Source organism: Notechis scutatus, chromosome 4, assembly GCF_049901735.1.
Source record: "Notechis scutatus isolate UNSWTSFEM ecotype Mainland chromosome 4, rNotScu1.2, whole genome shotgun sequence".
Lineage (NCBI taxonomy): Eukaryota > Metazoa > Chordata > Lepidosauria > Squamata > Elapidae > Notechis > Notechis scutatus.
The window spans coordinates 101,895,202-101,912,320 of record NC_142012.1 but is presented as its reverse complement, the minus strand read 5'-3'; the positions used below and the strand labels follow the sequence as shown (position 1 = coordinate 101,912,320).

Here is a 17,119-nt window from a genome sequence, read left to right as displayed (position 1 = left end):
TATGTAGCATCTTTCATGTTTAAATCTGGGTAAAACAAGGTCACATTTGTGTGTGCGGTGGAATTAAGGCGGGGTATCAGACTCAGTTTCATTGAGGGCCGCATCAGGGTTGTATTGGACCTTGGGGGGAGGGTGTGGCCAGCTTGCCCTCACTCATGTCAGGGGCGCATGTGGTGGCCAGTGAAAACAGAGCTCGGGAAGGCCTTGTATAGCCTTCCTGAGCTCTATTTTTGTTGGCAGAGGAACCACGGGCCGGTTCTTCGCTATTTCCAGGGTGACCCCATGGGCCAGATCTAAGCACCCCAAAGGCCAGATCTGGCCCACAGGCCTTGAGTTTGACACCCCTGAATTAAGGTAACAAATTTCCTCATAAGGACTGTGGCCTAATATCTCTTCTCCAGTTCCTGCCATCATCTTTTCTATTGACTGCCGTATTGTGAAGGCTTCTTCCTATGTATAAGTTTAAAGGAGTGTAATTTTCTAGAGATGAGAGTCACCCAGGGCCTGTGGGAAAGGAGGTTTTTATTCAAATTATTTATTCAAATGAGGACTTCACTACAAATTTTATATTACATCTGGAATTATCTAAATGTATAGATCTTAGTATGTATAAAACACTATTGAATATAACACGCTTGATGAAGTGAGCTGCAGCTTACAAAAACTTATTCCCTTTTAATAAAATTTGTTAGTCAGAAAAGGTGCTTTTAATATTTTGGTACTATGGTTTGCTAATATCGCTTTCTACTGACAATGACTAGTGACCTAAAGTTTTTTTTAGTACTACATAGTTATTATAGCTTCAGGTATTAGATTTTTTTTTTTTTTGGTTTAGTTTTAAAATAAAATAGTTTTAGAGATTATTTGCAGCATATTTCGGATTGAGGAAACATTTCTTTTGTTAGCTATTGAAACTTGAAGTGATACTCTTGTGTACAGATGTACTCTTCAAAAATGCCCACAAGCGTCAATTAAAGTATAAGGCCTTCTAGAAGGCGGGAAAGGAACAGGAACTTATACATCCACAAAAGGTTTCTTCTCCAGACTGAAGAGATATTTATTGTTACAGTCTTCTCAAATAAATAATTTATACTTACTTCCAAACCTAAAGTTACCAAAGTATTATGCATTTATATACAGAGATTTCTATAGATCATCGCACTTGCTCCCTTCCTTATTCACAAAGGTATTATTTATCACTCCTTTGGTTATAGTTTCAAATTTAGGTTTGCTTTTAAGAGAGCTTCTTGGAAACCCAGCCTTTTGGTCAAGCTTTTCTTCGTTGACTTCTGTCTGTCTGTTCCAAGTAGAATCTTAATTATTTCTTTTTTAAAAAGTTAGTATGCTTCACAGTACTTTCTTTCCAATTCTGCTTGCTTCTTACAGATTCTTCCTTCACTCCTCTCTTCAGCTACTCTCCTCAAGTGGCTCCAGTCTTTACTTCTTGATACACAAAGCACAAAAATGCTCATGTCTGGTATATTTGATATAGTGTATTTCATACATTCTTTCCAAAAAAGGAAGCTTGCATGCTTACCAGTTGTCTTAATTAAGCAAAACATTTCCCGGCATCTAAGTATCAATTTGCATCGAAGAGAAAAAAAATCCTAATCTTGGGACCAAATTATCTCCAGCTCACCTTGTTACAGTGCCATAGCTAGACTGTTCACTGGTATATAACACCTGGATTACATTACACTTGCATTGTAAAATCATCATTACTAAATATTCAACTGTTGCTCAAGGTTTTAACATTAACGTTAAAAGCTCTCCTAAAGCATAGGGCTTATAGAAGCAATTGCCTATCACAGTATGACCATGGCAATGGACATTATCTTCAAAAAAGTCCTTCTTAAAGATGCCTATGCTTTGGGAGGTTAATCTGTTGAACGTACAGAAGAGACTGGACCGAGCATTGGAATTACATATTCCAATGCTATGGAATTCAGTCTTTGGGTAATTTTTGACCTGGACTTATAATAATTTTTGTTTTTATTACTTTTTAATTATTGATATTTTACTTTATACTGGTATTATACTGGAATGTGTGGATGATCTTGAGGAACAAGGGGGAGAGATGCTGTCCAGGACACAATCAGCCAAAGAGAAGGAGCTCCCAAGGGCTAAACTGTTATAGAAAGAAAATTAGGATGGACCTGCCTTAATTGTGTTCAGATGGTTACAAGTGGTGGTGGGAAGTTTGTACCTTCAGATTTGTAAGATTCTGTTAATGTAGCCTTACAATAAAATATAATTAACTCATCCAGTTGGGGTTCCTGTTTAGTTGACCTGGGAAGGCTGACAGTTATCCATCCTGAGTGGATAAAGTATGGATAAGATTGGAAATCTCCTGTCCCAACAATATCATTTCCGTGGAAGTTTAGGGATGCTTCAACAATGCTGGGTACCATGAAGTGAAGCTCAGTGCCTGGTAACTACATTGATTAAGGTGTGCTATCTTCTTGTGGTTCACCGTCAGCAGGTGCGGACGGCTGAGGTCTCTGAGAATGGGGACTCAGATGAGGGGCCTGCAGGTGATGCAGGGATGGGGCCAGGACTATCAGAGAATGGGGTGCTGCCCTCGGAGCTTGTGGAGTTGGCAGCAGTGATGCAGAGAACTCCGAGGAGCCTGTGCCCAGTGCGCATGCGCGCAGGGATGCTCAAAGGAAAGAGAAGCTGCAGCAGCACGGATGACTTGGGAGTAAGGCTGCAAGGTGATGGCCCCTCCCATAAGGGATAAAAGCCAGCCTTCAGTGGTTGGGTTCTTTGCAGGAAGCAAAGAAGTTCTTGCAACTCAAAGTTCTTGTGGAAGTCCTGTTGAGGTAATTCCCCGTTAGGAGAATGAGCGCATACAGGAAGACATATCAAGAGTAGTGTTGAATAATACACAGCACACAGATACACTGTACAGTAAATGTACGTTTTTACTTCCAGAAAGGTTTAAGCAAAGTTCAAGATAAGCAGTCCAAAGTCATTCACAGGTTAAATCAGTCAGTTTTCAGTCCAGGGATAATCCAATAACAAAGTCCAGTGTCAAAAACAGTTCAGTATCAGACTTACATCAAATCCAAAAATAGTCAATTAGGAAAAATGGAGGAACAGCAATACTCTCCAACAGAAGGAAACAGAGACTGAGACTTCTTCTGAGACTAAGACCAAGACTAAACAATCCAGGTTTCTGGTTCCATCTTATGGCCGTTTGAGAAACCACACCCAATTACAATTTTTGCATTTTCTTAAAGATACAGTTTTAAAATGTCTATCCTGGTTTATATATTTCCAACCCAAATAGCTGTTAGGTGACTTACATTCCTAACAAGTCCTGTCTATTCTGGTTTGTTTCTGGAGACTTTTGGCTTTGGATATTTCTCTGCAATTAATCTTGTGTTCTTGGCAGCCTTTCACAACCTTGAAAGGTTATCTGGGACAATTATTTTAATGACTCTGCTGTGAATGAACAGAATTCACAGAGACACATTAAAAAGGTTTGCTTTTATATATACTTTGTGTTTATTTGATTTGAACAAGGCTTGGGTCAGAACATATCCCCCCCATCTTAGCAATATCTAATAGCTCTTTCCAAAACCAGTGTGTAATTTCTTCAATCCTATCCATGAGTCATATCTATTCTATCCTTTAATGGAACCTTCTGTCAATCTTGCCAAGCAAAATTGTCATCAGTTATTTGCTTGCATCACATATCCAAAAAATACTTTCTTTGTGACTCTTATGGAAACTGTTCATTATTTGGTCAAGGATGATTGGTAATTCACATCTAGAATTGTAAAACATATTTCTAATTTGTTCTTTCTCAATCTAGGATTTTCAGTTATTCATATCAATGGAAAGACCGCGACTTCAACAACTGTTCTGATATTTCTCTTAATATTCATCCTTCATTCTTTGATTCTAAGTTTGTCACAGCCTTCCTCTCTGTAATTACTTCTTTTTACTTCCCCAACACATTGCCCATCTTTAATTATTCTTGTCTTTGTCTGTTTAAAGTTTAACTGGTTCAAAAATGCTTAATATTTTTGCATTAATTCTGAATTTTGTCGTCTTTATGTTCAACTAATAAAATGGTGGTGTCTGCATAATTCACTCTTGATTTCAGATGTTGCCTCTTCCAGTCCTCCTATTTTCATTTTTATCTATCTCTATCTCTATATCTCTGTCTCTAAATCTACATATTATTTACCACTTTCCACTGTCTTCAGTGGAAAGAAAAATCTGTGTAACTTTCCATTTATAGGTGTACATGCAGCAGTTGTATGATTTCTGGATGGATCAATACAACATTATCAAAAGTTTCATAAAGACTTCATGCTTGCTTGGTGGTTCCCTACTGGGGCGGGATTCTACCAGTCCTGTCCACTTCTGTAGAACCGGTTGCTCTGAAGAGCAGCAGACAGAGAGCATATATAGAACCGGATCTATGTTTGCTGCTGTTTTGGCCCACCCACCCTCCCAGGTTCTTACCTGACCTTTATTTTATATATATAGTTATATATTTTGTTTTGTACTTCTGGTTAGATGCTAACTGCATTTCATTGCCTGTGTTCATGTGCAATGACAATAAAGTTGAATCTAATCTAATCTATCTAATCTAATTTTCTGCGTTTCCAACCGCAGCTGCTTTGCGTGACACAGCTGCGGTTGAAAAAGCAGGAAAAAAGAGCTTTTCCAACCGCTGCGCATTTGCACGCAGCACTGCTCAGCTGTCCGGGCAGCTCAGCAGGTCATAAATTGCACTCATGTGGCTCACACGACTCGCGTGTGACGCAGAGCGACAGAACTGGTAGTTATACTGGTCGGATCCCATCCCTGCTGCAGAGCCTTGGTTGCTTAAGGCATAGGTAATATGCATCCAATACTGCAGTTGCATATTGGGGGACAAAAATAGATTACAATAGTTGCACATGTGTTGTTTAGTGTTAAACATGCATATTTTAAATACACTACTAATGATCCCAAATAACATAATCAAACCTGAAATATCCTTCATTTTTTTTTAAAAAATAATAATTGTTTTCCTCTTCAGGAATTTATCAGGGAACATTTTTTCAAGTCTCATGAATGGACTTTTCACTGAGCTTCTCGCTTTGAGGGCCTTGTAAGTATGTCTTTAAAGTTTGCGCAAATATTAGTATTGCCAGTGTTATTCTGAAAATAATATTCAAAGTGCATGCTCTCCTAAATCTTGAAATAATTTCATACCTCTAAAATATTGAAAAATATTAAGGGAGTTGACAATAGGAACAGTCATATTTTATGACTGTTTATTATTTGAACTTGCCTTTAAAAATATTAAAGTTTCATGGTTAATTTGCCTTAAATTTTGTAAAAGGTTGAGTAGAAACAGAAAACAAACAAATTAATTCATTATGGTGTTTACATAAAATATCTTAGATGTTCATTATAATTGTGATTATATTAAATGTACATATTATGCTAAAATATTGATATTTTATCCTTGTTAGGATTTTATTAAACAATAAAAAGAGTGATGAAAAATTAATTACAGTATACAGGCCAAACAGTATTTTGATAATTGCATGTACCTAGAAATTAATACTTTTCTTTTTGATTAGAAATGGAATGTATTTTTATTAAATTTTTTCATCTTGCCTTAATTACTTCATAAATAACTCAAGGCAGTGAACATGCCTAGTGCTCTTTCCTTCTCCTATTTTCCCCATAACAGCCCTGTCAGGTGGGTTGAGCTGTTAGAGAATGATTAGAACTCAAAGGTAGACTGCCTCTCCAGGTAATTTTAAAGGCTATGCCTAGTTTTCTCCTCCCAAACTGATAATTTCAAATCCCCAAATTAAAAGCAAAACTCCATTTTTTTTAAAGAATTCTGAAGCAAAACTGCAGGATGAATTTTTAAACTTTGATGTAGGAGATGACCAAGCTGAGACTGAAGAAGGGGTCAAATACGTCATAAATCACGAGTCCCTGGACCTGCAAGAGATCTAAGTCCAGCCCACGTTGAATTTCTTCCTTATCTCCCAGTCATTTCCTTTGTCTGCTGGTTGGTCAGATTCTTGTAGAGAGCTTAAGCTTGCAATAAATCTTTATACTCATTTGAACTCCTGAATCTCCTGATTTCCCCAGGGCTTGACCCTTGACTGGCAATAATTATATATTATTAGTGAGATATAAGCAGGTTGTGCCACTAGCTACCTTTCAAGCATACCTTTTGGTCAGCTGTATTGGCTGGAAATTTCCATATTATTCAGTCAATAGAGAAAAGTCTATCATTGGGATTATGACAGTTGAAGTTCTACAAATACCCGCTACAAGGATTGTCCTGCAGTATGCTGATCCTGCTGGATCTTTTCAGTAGAAACTGTATATTTAGTGACATAAACTTCTGATGTCAATTGGGTATGAAATATTGATGCACATCATGTGTCATATACCCCATTTGTGAAATCACAGGTTCATTAAACATGGTGTCTAAGGCATTATTCGTCATTGATAAGTGAAAGTAATGTCGTTTAGAATAATCAAACTAATAACTCCAAGTATCCATTTTATTCTGAATATCTAAATGCATTCTATTGATCAAACATAAAGTGTAATAATGTATCCATCATCAATTGAGAAATGCACACTGATAGTAAATCAACATCTTGTTGTCTAAGACAACAAACCAAAATCTGAATAAACAGCAGTGTAACTAGATGGCAGCACTGTTTGTAAAGGAAAGCAGAAGCACAGTATGTCTTGGGAAATTAATGACAACCGGAAATATAGCAAGTGAGCAGCCCTTTCCCCATCTGCACATATCATAAGCATTCAAAGTGAAAACTATGTATATTGCTGGGAGAAATGCGTGTAATGTAACCTTGAGGGAACATAAAGTTACCCAAATGAAAAATACCACATTAACCAAAAGGAAAATGATTGTGAATGTAAAATGATTTTCCTTACCCCAAGGAAAATTACACAGAAAATAAATCTGTGCAATTCTTACCAGAAAATGTAAGATGACCCTTCTTCCATTTCATAGGTGATCATTAAGGAGAAAAGCACATGTTTGTTAAATAAATACAGTGTAGTATATGAAGGTGAAGGAGTCCCTGCGGATTTTATTCCGCTAGTCGTTGCTAACTATAAGGGGCAATGCTGATCTCCGTTTCAAGAGCATTGGGTCAGTGCCATCTGAAGAAGCTATTACCTTTCCACTAGCATGGTACCTATTTATCTACTCTCATTTGCATGCTTTTGAACTGCTAGGTTAGCAGGATTTGGGATGAGAATGAGAACTCAGCTCTTTGTGTGGTGCTTGGGTCTCAAACCTAGGTTGCTGGCTTTCCAACTGACAAATCCAGAGTCTTAATGACTGAGCCATCGCACCATATACAGTATATATGTGCATGTATATGTATAGACACATGCACAGCCCTACATACATAGCATATACATTTATCCATATTTGAATATGGATGATCCATATGATTTATGCTGTAACTGTTGAAGGCATGGACACTGTTTCAGCCCCATCCCCAATAGCAGTTAATCTGAGAGCTAGGCAGTTGCAACTTCTATATCTTGGTTGATATAATCAATTTGATATATGGTGTTTTATTTTAAAAAGGAAATGTTTGGGATTTGTTTTCAGACATTTCTATACTGATTCCCTCATTTGTGATTGTAATCTCAAATGGATCTTATACTGGGCTACAAATTCCTCAGTGCGGATATCAGAGGAAACTGTGTGTGCTTTTCCAAGGAGTTTACAAGGAGCATCATTTCGCAGTCTGAAAGAAAATCAGTTGATATGTGGTGAGTTATAGTTTTGTTTTTCGCCATCATAAATTGAAACAAAAACGTACCGGGGAAAAAAATGCTGCAGGAAGAGGAAATGTAGAGATCTGTGGAAAAGCTGTTGGTAAATACTCAAATACAGAAACGCTCATATATGCACACACATATACGTGCTATGACAACAATCAGCATGAAGAAAAGGTCATAAAGGTGTTTAGACCAATGATAAGCACTGGCTCATTTGAAGGCATTTTCCTTCCTCTATGAATTTGATAATAAAATGCTAGGATTAGCCTTTAAAAAAAGTAAAGGGCTTCAGCCTAAACATACAAAAATCCTTGAGGAAAGTCTGCTTTCATACTACAGCAGGAAAATGCACAAGGGAGATTATGTCACAATGGAACAGAAGTGAGTAAAGACCCCAATCTGCTTTTGAACCATGGTTGCCATCCCATTCTGGTAATGGGACAATATAGGTAAGTCCTGTGTCTATGCTCTGCTTGACCTATCAGAAAAAAAAAATTAAAAGCAAAGAGGGAGGCTATTGCAGGACAATGTACAATATTTTCTTATAATTCCAAGGACAAATATTTAGAACAAGCAAACATCATTATTAGAGATAAAATGTTCGGCAACCTGAGGTGAGGATCAAACACAGCAGAGAAACATAAGAGTTTTTTTTAATCCTCCCAAAAGACTTTAGTGAGCATTTAAATAAGTATGAAAATTTTCAATTTTCATCATTGCCAAAAAGGATCTTTAGATGTCATCAGACATTTTTTTTTTTTTGGTGGGGAAAAATGCTACACATGTAAAGATTTCTCTCATTAGTCAAATTTCTTGTGGTGGAGAATGACTTTCTATATCCTAGCAAGTTGTTGGTGTTATCTGGAAAGAATGTTATGTGAGATTTATTTCCTCCCATTCAATTTACTCTACTAGTACATATTTTTGCAGTGGTTCATTTCTCATGGCAAAGCTAAGAAAGTTCACAATAAATGGCTGAGGCTATATAAAAGGGAAAGCTTAGAAGATGATGAATCAACCTGATACCCAACTAATAATTTTCTGGCAGAGATATTTCATTTTCCACAACGGAGACTTAATAATAAGACTTAATAACATTATAGTACCCTTACATAATCATAATAACAGACATAATGTTACCCTTCTCTGCCTCTAAAGTCTAATGAAGTGAGTGGCCATAACAAATTTAATGAATTAAATTAAATTGACCTGCTTTAAGTATTGCCTGTTGGGGATGGAAGCAATCAACAAACCCTCTTCCAAAACAAAAGCAGTTTCACCTGTTTCTAGTGCCAATAAGAGATAATTTGTCAATTATAAAGGTAAACGTACTATAGGGAGTGCCAAAGGATTATAATGCCAGTCCTAATTCAATATCATCTTGATCAGAAGTCACTCTTGAATTTTTTTAAATTAAATATTCTTCATCCTATTCTTTACCCTCCAATTAAAGAAGTTAATGACTCATGGTGCATTTTATTCAAAGTATAAAAGCAAATTTATTTCCCAGAATATATTTACATATAAATATATGACATGGTTATTAGATTTTTATGAATTAGATGATTTTTTTTTGTCATCCATTGCATTTAGATTATTTGCTACCTAGAAAACTAGGTTCCTTTCAAGTCAGACATTTAACTTGGCATGATAAACATCAAATGCCCTCTTTGTAGACCAAGGGTCTTCAAATTTAGCAAGTTTAAGACTTGTGGACTTCAATTCCCAGAATTCCTGAGCTACCATGACTGGAGGAGGAATTCTGGGAGTTGAAGTCCACAGGTCATAAAGCTGTCAAGCTTGAAGATCCCTGTTGTAGACATTGTAAGACTGAACAGTGAAGATGTTTTAATGTGGAGAAAGAAAAGCAAATCTACATCTCAATGGCAGTTAGCAAACCAAAGAAAGACATAAAATATACAAAAAAGGAAAGGAATTTTAGTGTGCTAGAATTGGGGATAAAATAAAATTGCTTTTAAAATTAACTAAAAATAGAAACCTAGGCAAATTCCAAAGCTAGGTGTCTTCATGTCTTGCTCTGCACCTGGATCTCTGTTTTTTCTACTTTTTCTAGACTTTCATTTAGAGAACAGTGCCTAAATGTACATAACTGGAGCAACAGCATAGCCTTTTTTTAAATACATTGGTCAAAATTGCTATGAACTGATGTTATGGACCTACTGTATTGAGTAGCTTTTTAATTCAATTCTTAACAGCAACCACAAATTCTAAAATAACTGCTTTATTTTTAAATTGCCATAGCATAAAACTGGATAATTCGGTTAATGAAATTAAATTATACACTAGTCTATAAAATTAACTATGGCAACTGTGATGTATGTTTCTTGTATGGGACCATGTTAAAGTTAGGCCTCAAATTTTTAGTCTATTGCTGTCACTTCACAGATATAGAATTTTCTTTCATCTGTTTCTGAGTCTTCATTGTTATGAAATTTCTTGTGGGCGTTACCATTTTTCTTCTAAGCAAGTTTTGTTTGCTTGTACTATACAACTATACTTAATTTGTATATGATTTGACTACTAAGCAGTCATTGTATCCTAACATTACAGCTATAACTTGAATTCCTAATATGTTGGCTAAATGATTCTGGGAGCTGAAATCCACCCATCTTCAATTTGGGGAGCTTGGGAATCAATGCATAGGGAAGTTTGAATTCTAATGCATAAAGGAAAGTAGGGGTCTACATCTAAAATTGCTTGAATCTAGGAAAGTGGGGAACAGTATTGCTGAGGTCAAATGGAAGCATTGTACAAACATTGAATAGCCCCCCCAAAAAATCTGAGACCTGGGGTATCCAAACATCCATTCACTTGAAAGGGCAGGAGAACAAAATTTAAACTCTGGGTCCGTATGCCTGGGGCTTGATATTTTAAATTAAGCATAAGAAAATACTTATCCATATTAGATGAGTTCAAATTGCCAGGACCAGATGGATTACCTCTTAGGATTCTGAAGGAGCTGGCAGATATGATCTCAGAACCACTGAACAAATTCTTTCAGAGCTCCTGGAGAATAGGAGAGCTACCAGAGGACTGGAAAAGAGCCAATGTCATTCCAATTTTCAAAAGGGGGAAAAGGTGGATCCAGGATATTACAAACCAATCAACCTGATATCAATACCTGGGAAAATTCTGGAAAAGATAATCAAGCAGCAGATTTGTGAACACTTAGAAATGAGCATTGCCAGAATACTAAAAGCCATCATGGGTTTGTTAAAAACAGATCATGCCAGATAAACCTTATTGCCTTCTTTGACAAAGTGACTAAATTAGTGGGTTAGGGAAATGATGTAGACATAGCTTTTTTTAGAACTCAATAAGGCATTTGATAAGGTAGACCACAGCCTACTTCTTGGTAAGATAGATAGATGGATGGATTTGCAATTGGCTAACCAACTATACTCAGTGTATGCTTCTCAGTGGAGAACATCTACATTGAGGGAAGCGTGCAATGGGTACCTCAAGTCCCTGTACTCTGTAACATCATCATAAATGATCTAGATGAGGGAGTAGAATTTGCAGACACCAAGCTCAAGGGGATAGCTAATTGCACAGAGGAGCTTTGCAAGATAGACTCAACATTCAGAAGGATCTTGAACAATGGGGCTCTATCCAACAAAATGCAGTTCAATGGAGAGAAAAGGTCTGAAACATGGGCAAGAAAATGGTATAAGGTTTTCTGCTCAAGGAGATGGTTGGAGTATAAGACCTTCTATGTCAGAGGTCTTCAAACTTTAAGACTTGTGGACTTCAACTCCCAGAATTCTCCAGCCAGTTGAAGTCCACAAGCCTTAAAGTTGCCAAGTTTGGGGACCCCTGTTCTATGTTGTCTTATGTTCTTTCTTATGTGCACTAAAGCAATTAACGGTATTAAATCAGACAGCTTTTTTTGCTGTTATCTTGTTACTGAATATAGAAATGAATTTCTGAAGAGTAGAGATTTATTGCCATATCTGACTCAAAATCTGATTTTGAGAACAAATGTATCCTAACAACATCTTTTTTTTTCTGTTCTTGCCTCATGACACTGCCTTCATCCTTTCTCCAGCCTGTGAGTAAGTCAGGATTCAGCTGTCCTAAGCTGTATAAATTTTAAGCTTTTCCCTTTTATCCTGACATTATCCAAGTTCAGCCTTAGGGTGGGTAAAATCTATGGCTTTTGGAGCTTTAGGTGACTGCAGAATAAAGTAGAAAAGCTCACTTTTCTGCTGATGTAAGAATAAATGGATAGTGCAAAGGTCGCCAAACTTGGCAACTTTAAGACTTGTGGACTTCAACTCCCAGAATTCCTCATCCAGACAGCTGGCTGAGGAATTCTGGGAGTTGAAGTCCATAAGTCTTAAAGTTGATAAGTTTGGGGACCCCAGAATAGTGTAAAAATTTAGCAGTGAGGAACGGTCCTAAGAACTCTTTAATCATATAAATATTTACATGGCATTTTCTGGAACAAAAACCATCAAAAGATGCCTTCATCATATTTGTCTTTTGTCTCAGCCGTGTTTAACAGTGTCTAACAACCAAAGAGCTACTCACCAAATATACTAAGAACTTACTCCATACAAAAACAAAATCCTTGTGTGGTACATATGTGATAATTCAGGCTTGGTACTCAGTATCTCCCTTTGTATCAAAAAATGGCTAGCTGAGGAATTCTGTAAGCTGAAGTCCACAAGTTCTAAAGTTGCCATGTTTGGAGACCCCTGCTCTAAGGTATTACTCTGTCTCTGTCTCTCTCCCCTCCCGCTCTCTCTGTGTACCAGAACTGAGCAAAAGTTCACAAGAAATGCTTTGAATTTACAATGCTTCCGTCAAAGCATATTTGTGAATCAGCAGATTGAAGCAGGTGGCTGCAAAACACTTAAGAGACTCATTGGCTTTTTGGTTATTTTTCTGTTTTTTATAGATAATATTCAGTACTATATCTTCACCTAAAATATCTGGTTTTAAATGCTGATGTGGAAAGGAGATGTTACAGTCTATAACAGGAGTCTTCAAATTTGACAGCTTTAAGACTTATGGATTTCGACTCCCAGAATTCCTCCTCTAGTCATGTTAGCTCAGGAATTCTGGGAGTTGAAGTCCACAAGTCTTAAACTTGCCAAGTTTGAAGACCTTTGGTCTATAATATTATGACCTTTCTCATGACTAACTCTCCAATGCTTTTCAGCACCTTAATGCATTTTGCAACCTTAGATGGAAAATTATCATTGTTTTTATTTATTTTTATTTATTTATTTGATTTGCCAATTGTTTACAAGATAATAAGTATAAATGTATACATAGTTGTGAATACATGAAATGGGTACATATAAGAAAAATAAAAGAAGAATAAGAGAAACAATAGGACAGGGACGGTAGGCACGTTGGTGCGCTTATGCACGCCCCTACAGACCTCTTAGGAAAGGGGTGAGGTCAATAGTAGACAGTCTAAGGTTAAAGTTTTTGGGGTTTGGGGAAGAAACTACAGAGTCGGGTAGAGTATTCCAGACATTGACCACTCTATTGCTGAAGTCGTATTTCCTGCAATCAAGTTTGGTGCGGTTAACTTTGAGTTTGGGTTCATTTGTTTATCACATTTAGAGACTGGCCTTCTCATTATCAGAGTAATTCTTGTGTACAATTAAAAATATAAAAACCAGATAAAAATGCTCTCTCTTAATAAAAAGAGACAGTTAAAACAAGGATAAAATAAACCAAGGACATGGGGAAGACTGTCAAGGCACTAACCAAGCCCAAGATTGTGTGCTTCTCCGAGAGCCCACACAGCTAGATCTTCAAACTCTATTGAAAGGCCAGGAGAGTGAGATCCCACCTCATCTTTAGGGAGGATATTCCAAAGTGTGGGAGTGATGGCAAAGAAGGCTTTCTTCCAGTGGTGGGATTCAATTTTTTTTTACTACCGGTTCTGTGGGTGTGGCTTGGTGGGCGTGGCAGGAGAAAGATACTGTAAAATCTCCATTCCCTCCCCACTCCAGGGAAAGGTTACTGCAAAATCCCATTCCCTCCCCATCCCACTAACCTGCTTTCCAGCTCCATTCTCCTGTGCAGGGCAACAAAAGAAGACCCAGCCAATCAGCTGAGACTCAGGGGGCAGAGAATAGATGGGGGTGGGGCCAGTCAGAGGTGGTATTTGCTGGTTCTCCAAACTACTCAAAATTTCTGCTACCGGTTCTCCAGAACTGGTCAGAAACTGCTGAATACCACCACTGCTTTCTTCCTGGATCTTGCTAGTCAAAATTCTTTAACCGACTGGGTCCATAACAAGCAAGCTTGATACAATATAGTCTGTCAGTGATTTTTTTTCCAGGAACTGTTTAGCTTTGCCAACTCACTGTGCCAACTTGCACTCTGCCTAAAACCCTGTACTTAGAGATGGGGAAGAACAGGCTGCATCACCATCATCATCATCATCATCATGCAGGCAGTTGTGCTAACTTTCTCTTCTCCTATTTAAACCTACTCCCCAGCAGCAACATGGCAGAATTGTTATAAAAGCTGCAATCTTGAAACAGGTGGGGGAGGAGATAGTCTGGGGTTTGAAAGGGCAATGGCAACAGCAGCAAACAGAAAGCAGCCAAATAAAATGAGTTTTCTACACAGGGTCTGAAGGGTTCAGAGGAGGCCCAGCAAAGCCAAACCAAGCACAACTGCTGGGAAGGTGCCAGTGCTTTATCTGCTGCACATTAATAAATAAGAAAAACAATAGAAGAAATCCCAGAGAGGGACAGGATTCAAAGACAGACCAGGGTCTTTAAGAGTTGAAATTCTGTGGTGTACTAATAATAGAATAGTACAGTCTCAAAAGTAATAGAATACTTGTAGTAGAAATGGTATAATATACGGTACAAATAATACAGTACAAATAATATAGTACAAATAATATAGTGCAGGAGTGGGCAAACTTTTTGCTCGGGGCCTCATTGACTTTTAAAATTTGATAGACGGCCGCCACCTGGTGTCGAAATGCCTGTCATTACAAGTCAAAATCAAATGAATGCAATCATTCAATCATTCACATCAAACCTTAATTCTGTACCAATCTTCGGCGGGCCGGATTAAAAAGACCAACGGGCCGGATGTGGCCCGCGGGCTGTAGTTGCCCACCCTGATATAGTGGAATATAGTCTAGAGCAGCGGTCGCAAACCGGTGGGCATGAAAAATTTTGTGGGCCACAGAGAAATCTCACCCCCAGAGCACCCCTCCAAAGCAATTAATCCAGGCTGCGCAGAAACACAAGGCTGCTCAGCCCACATGGCCCGTGAAAATCCTCCCCGCCCACTCACTCCTTACCCGGCAAACTTGTCTGCTAAGTTGCTATTTTTCCTTTTTCTGACCATCATCTGTTCTGCTGTGCCGGGAGACTTAGATTAGCTAGGAAGCAGGAAATGGTTGGATTTCTTGCTTTCTAGCTAAGCACAGCCGAACCTCCCTTCGGACTCCCTTCGAACTCCCTCTATCACTTCTTCTCTGTTTGTAAGAATTAAGTCCAATATGGCTGTCCCTCTAGTTTCACACTCTACCTTTTGGACAACAAAGTTGTCAGCTTGGTTGGTTAGGAACTTATTTGATTTCTCACTTGGTGCCGAATTAGTTTTCCAATTGATATCAAGATAATTGAAGTCTCCCATTACTATTGTTGTGTGTTTCCTGCATGTGTTTGTTAGTTAGCTGGCAAAAAGGACATCTATATTTGATTGGGTGGCCTATAATATATACCTATGGCCATGTCATTCTTTTTTTCTTTTATATTGACCCATATGCATTCTAGGAGGTTTTCATCTTCGGTTTCATGCATTTCTGTAGCAATATAGTGGTCCTTTACATACAGTGCAACTCCGTCTCCTCTTTTATGGGGTCTGTTTTTTTTAAATTTCTGAATGAATCTGTGATTTTGTGAGCAACTCAATCTGCCTATCTGCTTTGCCTGATTTTGGGTAAAAGTTGCTCTTTTTTATAAAAAATCATTTATATAAATATTTATAATATTTACATACAAGCCATGCCCAGCCAGTCACATGAGCACCAAGCCACACCCACAAATTAGGCCACACCCACAGGACCAGTTAGTGGTTCCTGGGATCTAAAATTATGAGTTTGGTGGTCCCTGAGGTCCAAAAAGTTGGCGACCCCTGGTCTAGAGAACATTGTATAATATAAATAGTAATAGAAATAGAGTATGGTATAATTGAATAGACATGGAAAGAACTTCCACATAGGTTTGCATGTTTTACTTTTGTATCTTGGGTATTTTTTCAAAATAAAATACCTTCCCAACCCTCAGAGGGAGATATCTAGAGTCCAGTGCTTTTTGATAGCTCTTTTGAGCTTGAGTCAATAAAATTGGGTATAGTTTAAAAAGGAACCATGACAAAAGGTTCCTTCACAGTAGAAGATAATGTACTTTACCTTGCCTGGTGCTCTACTGAAGCCAGCATTGAGGAGATTTTCAGCAGAGATCAAGCTTCTCAATCAACTATGCCAACCCACATGCCCACAAAATCCAGTGATCAGAAACACTAAAACTCCAGCCTATAAACTCTGACAAACTGGTCACCAATAGATACATAAACAATATCTACACACTGTGCAAAAGAGACAATCAAGCCAAAAAGTAAACAAAAAGACCAAAACACTTCCCCACAAATAATCAACTCCAGATGAGCATAGATTAACACCGAGATTAACATCAGACCAACCAATAAACTACCAAACAAGCTAAAAGTAAACAGTGCAACCAACCCCCACCCCCAGGACCACACCCACCAACACTGACAGCCACTAAAATATAAACTGAGAGTAAACCCCACTGCTTATTAGCACTGATGGTGTTACCTAGTTTGTGTAATGAAACATCTGCAAGAAAACACCCAAGCTCAGAGAGCACCAAGGACCCCTCATTTGTTTTAATTTTTTGTTGTTGTTCACCATTCAGAATCACTGCTCATAAGATGTGCAAGTGTATAAATTTACAAAGAAGCAGACAAATAAATAATGTACCTGAAATGCTGACTTTCATGTTCTTCTCTTCTAGCTGTTATTCAAAAAAAAAAAAAAAGAAAGCAGCTACTTTATTATACTGATTGACATACTGGACTGTATAGAAATGAAGAAAAAGAGTAATTGGGTTATATTTATCTCTTCTTATCTTTCTCCAGTTATTTTTGTGGCAAATGTGACACAAGGCAACCTACAAGTAGTCCTAGATTTATGACCTCAACTGAGCACAACATTTCTGTTGCTAAGATAGTTAAGTGAATTACTGGAGTGAAGTTAGTAATACAGTTGTTAAGTGAA

At 37.7% G+C, this 17,119-nt stretch overlaps 1 protein-coding gene across 2 annotated transcripts in view; it reads left to right on the top strand.

The window, feature by feature from the left end:
- ADGRA1 (adhesion G protein-coupled receptor A1) overlaps positions 1–17,119 on the top strand; it is a 414,565-nt gene that overhangs the window by 128,502 nt on the left and 268,944 nt on the right. For both annotated transcript variants that reach the window (XM_026670712.2, XM_087964252.1), the window contains exons 5-6: positions 5,042–5,113; positions 7,631–7,794. In XM_026670712.2, the coding sequence (XP_026526497.2) occupies positions 5,042–5,113; positions 7,631–7,794 (236 nt within the window). The remainder of the gene's footprint in view (positions 1–5,041; positions 5,114–7,630; positions 7,795–17,119) is intronic.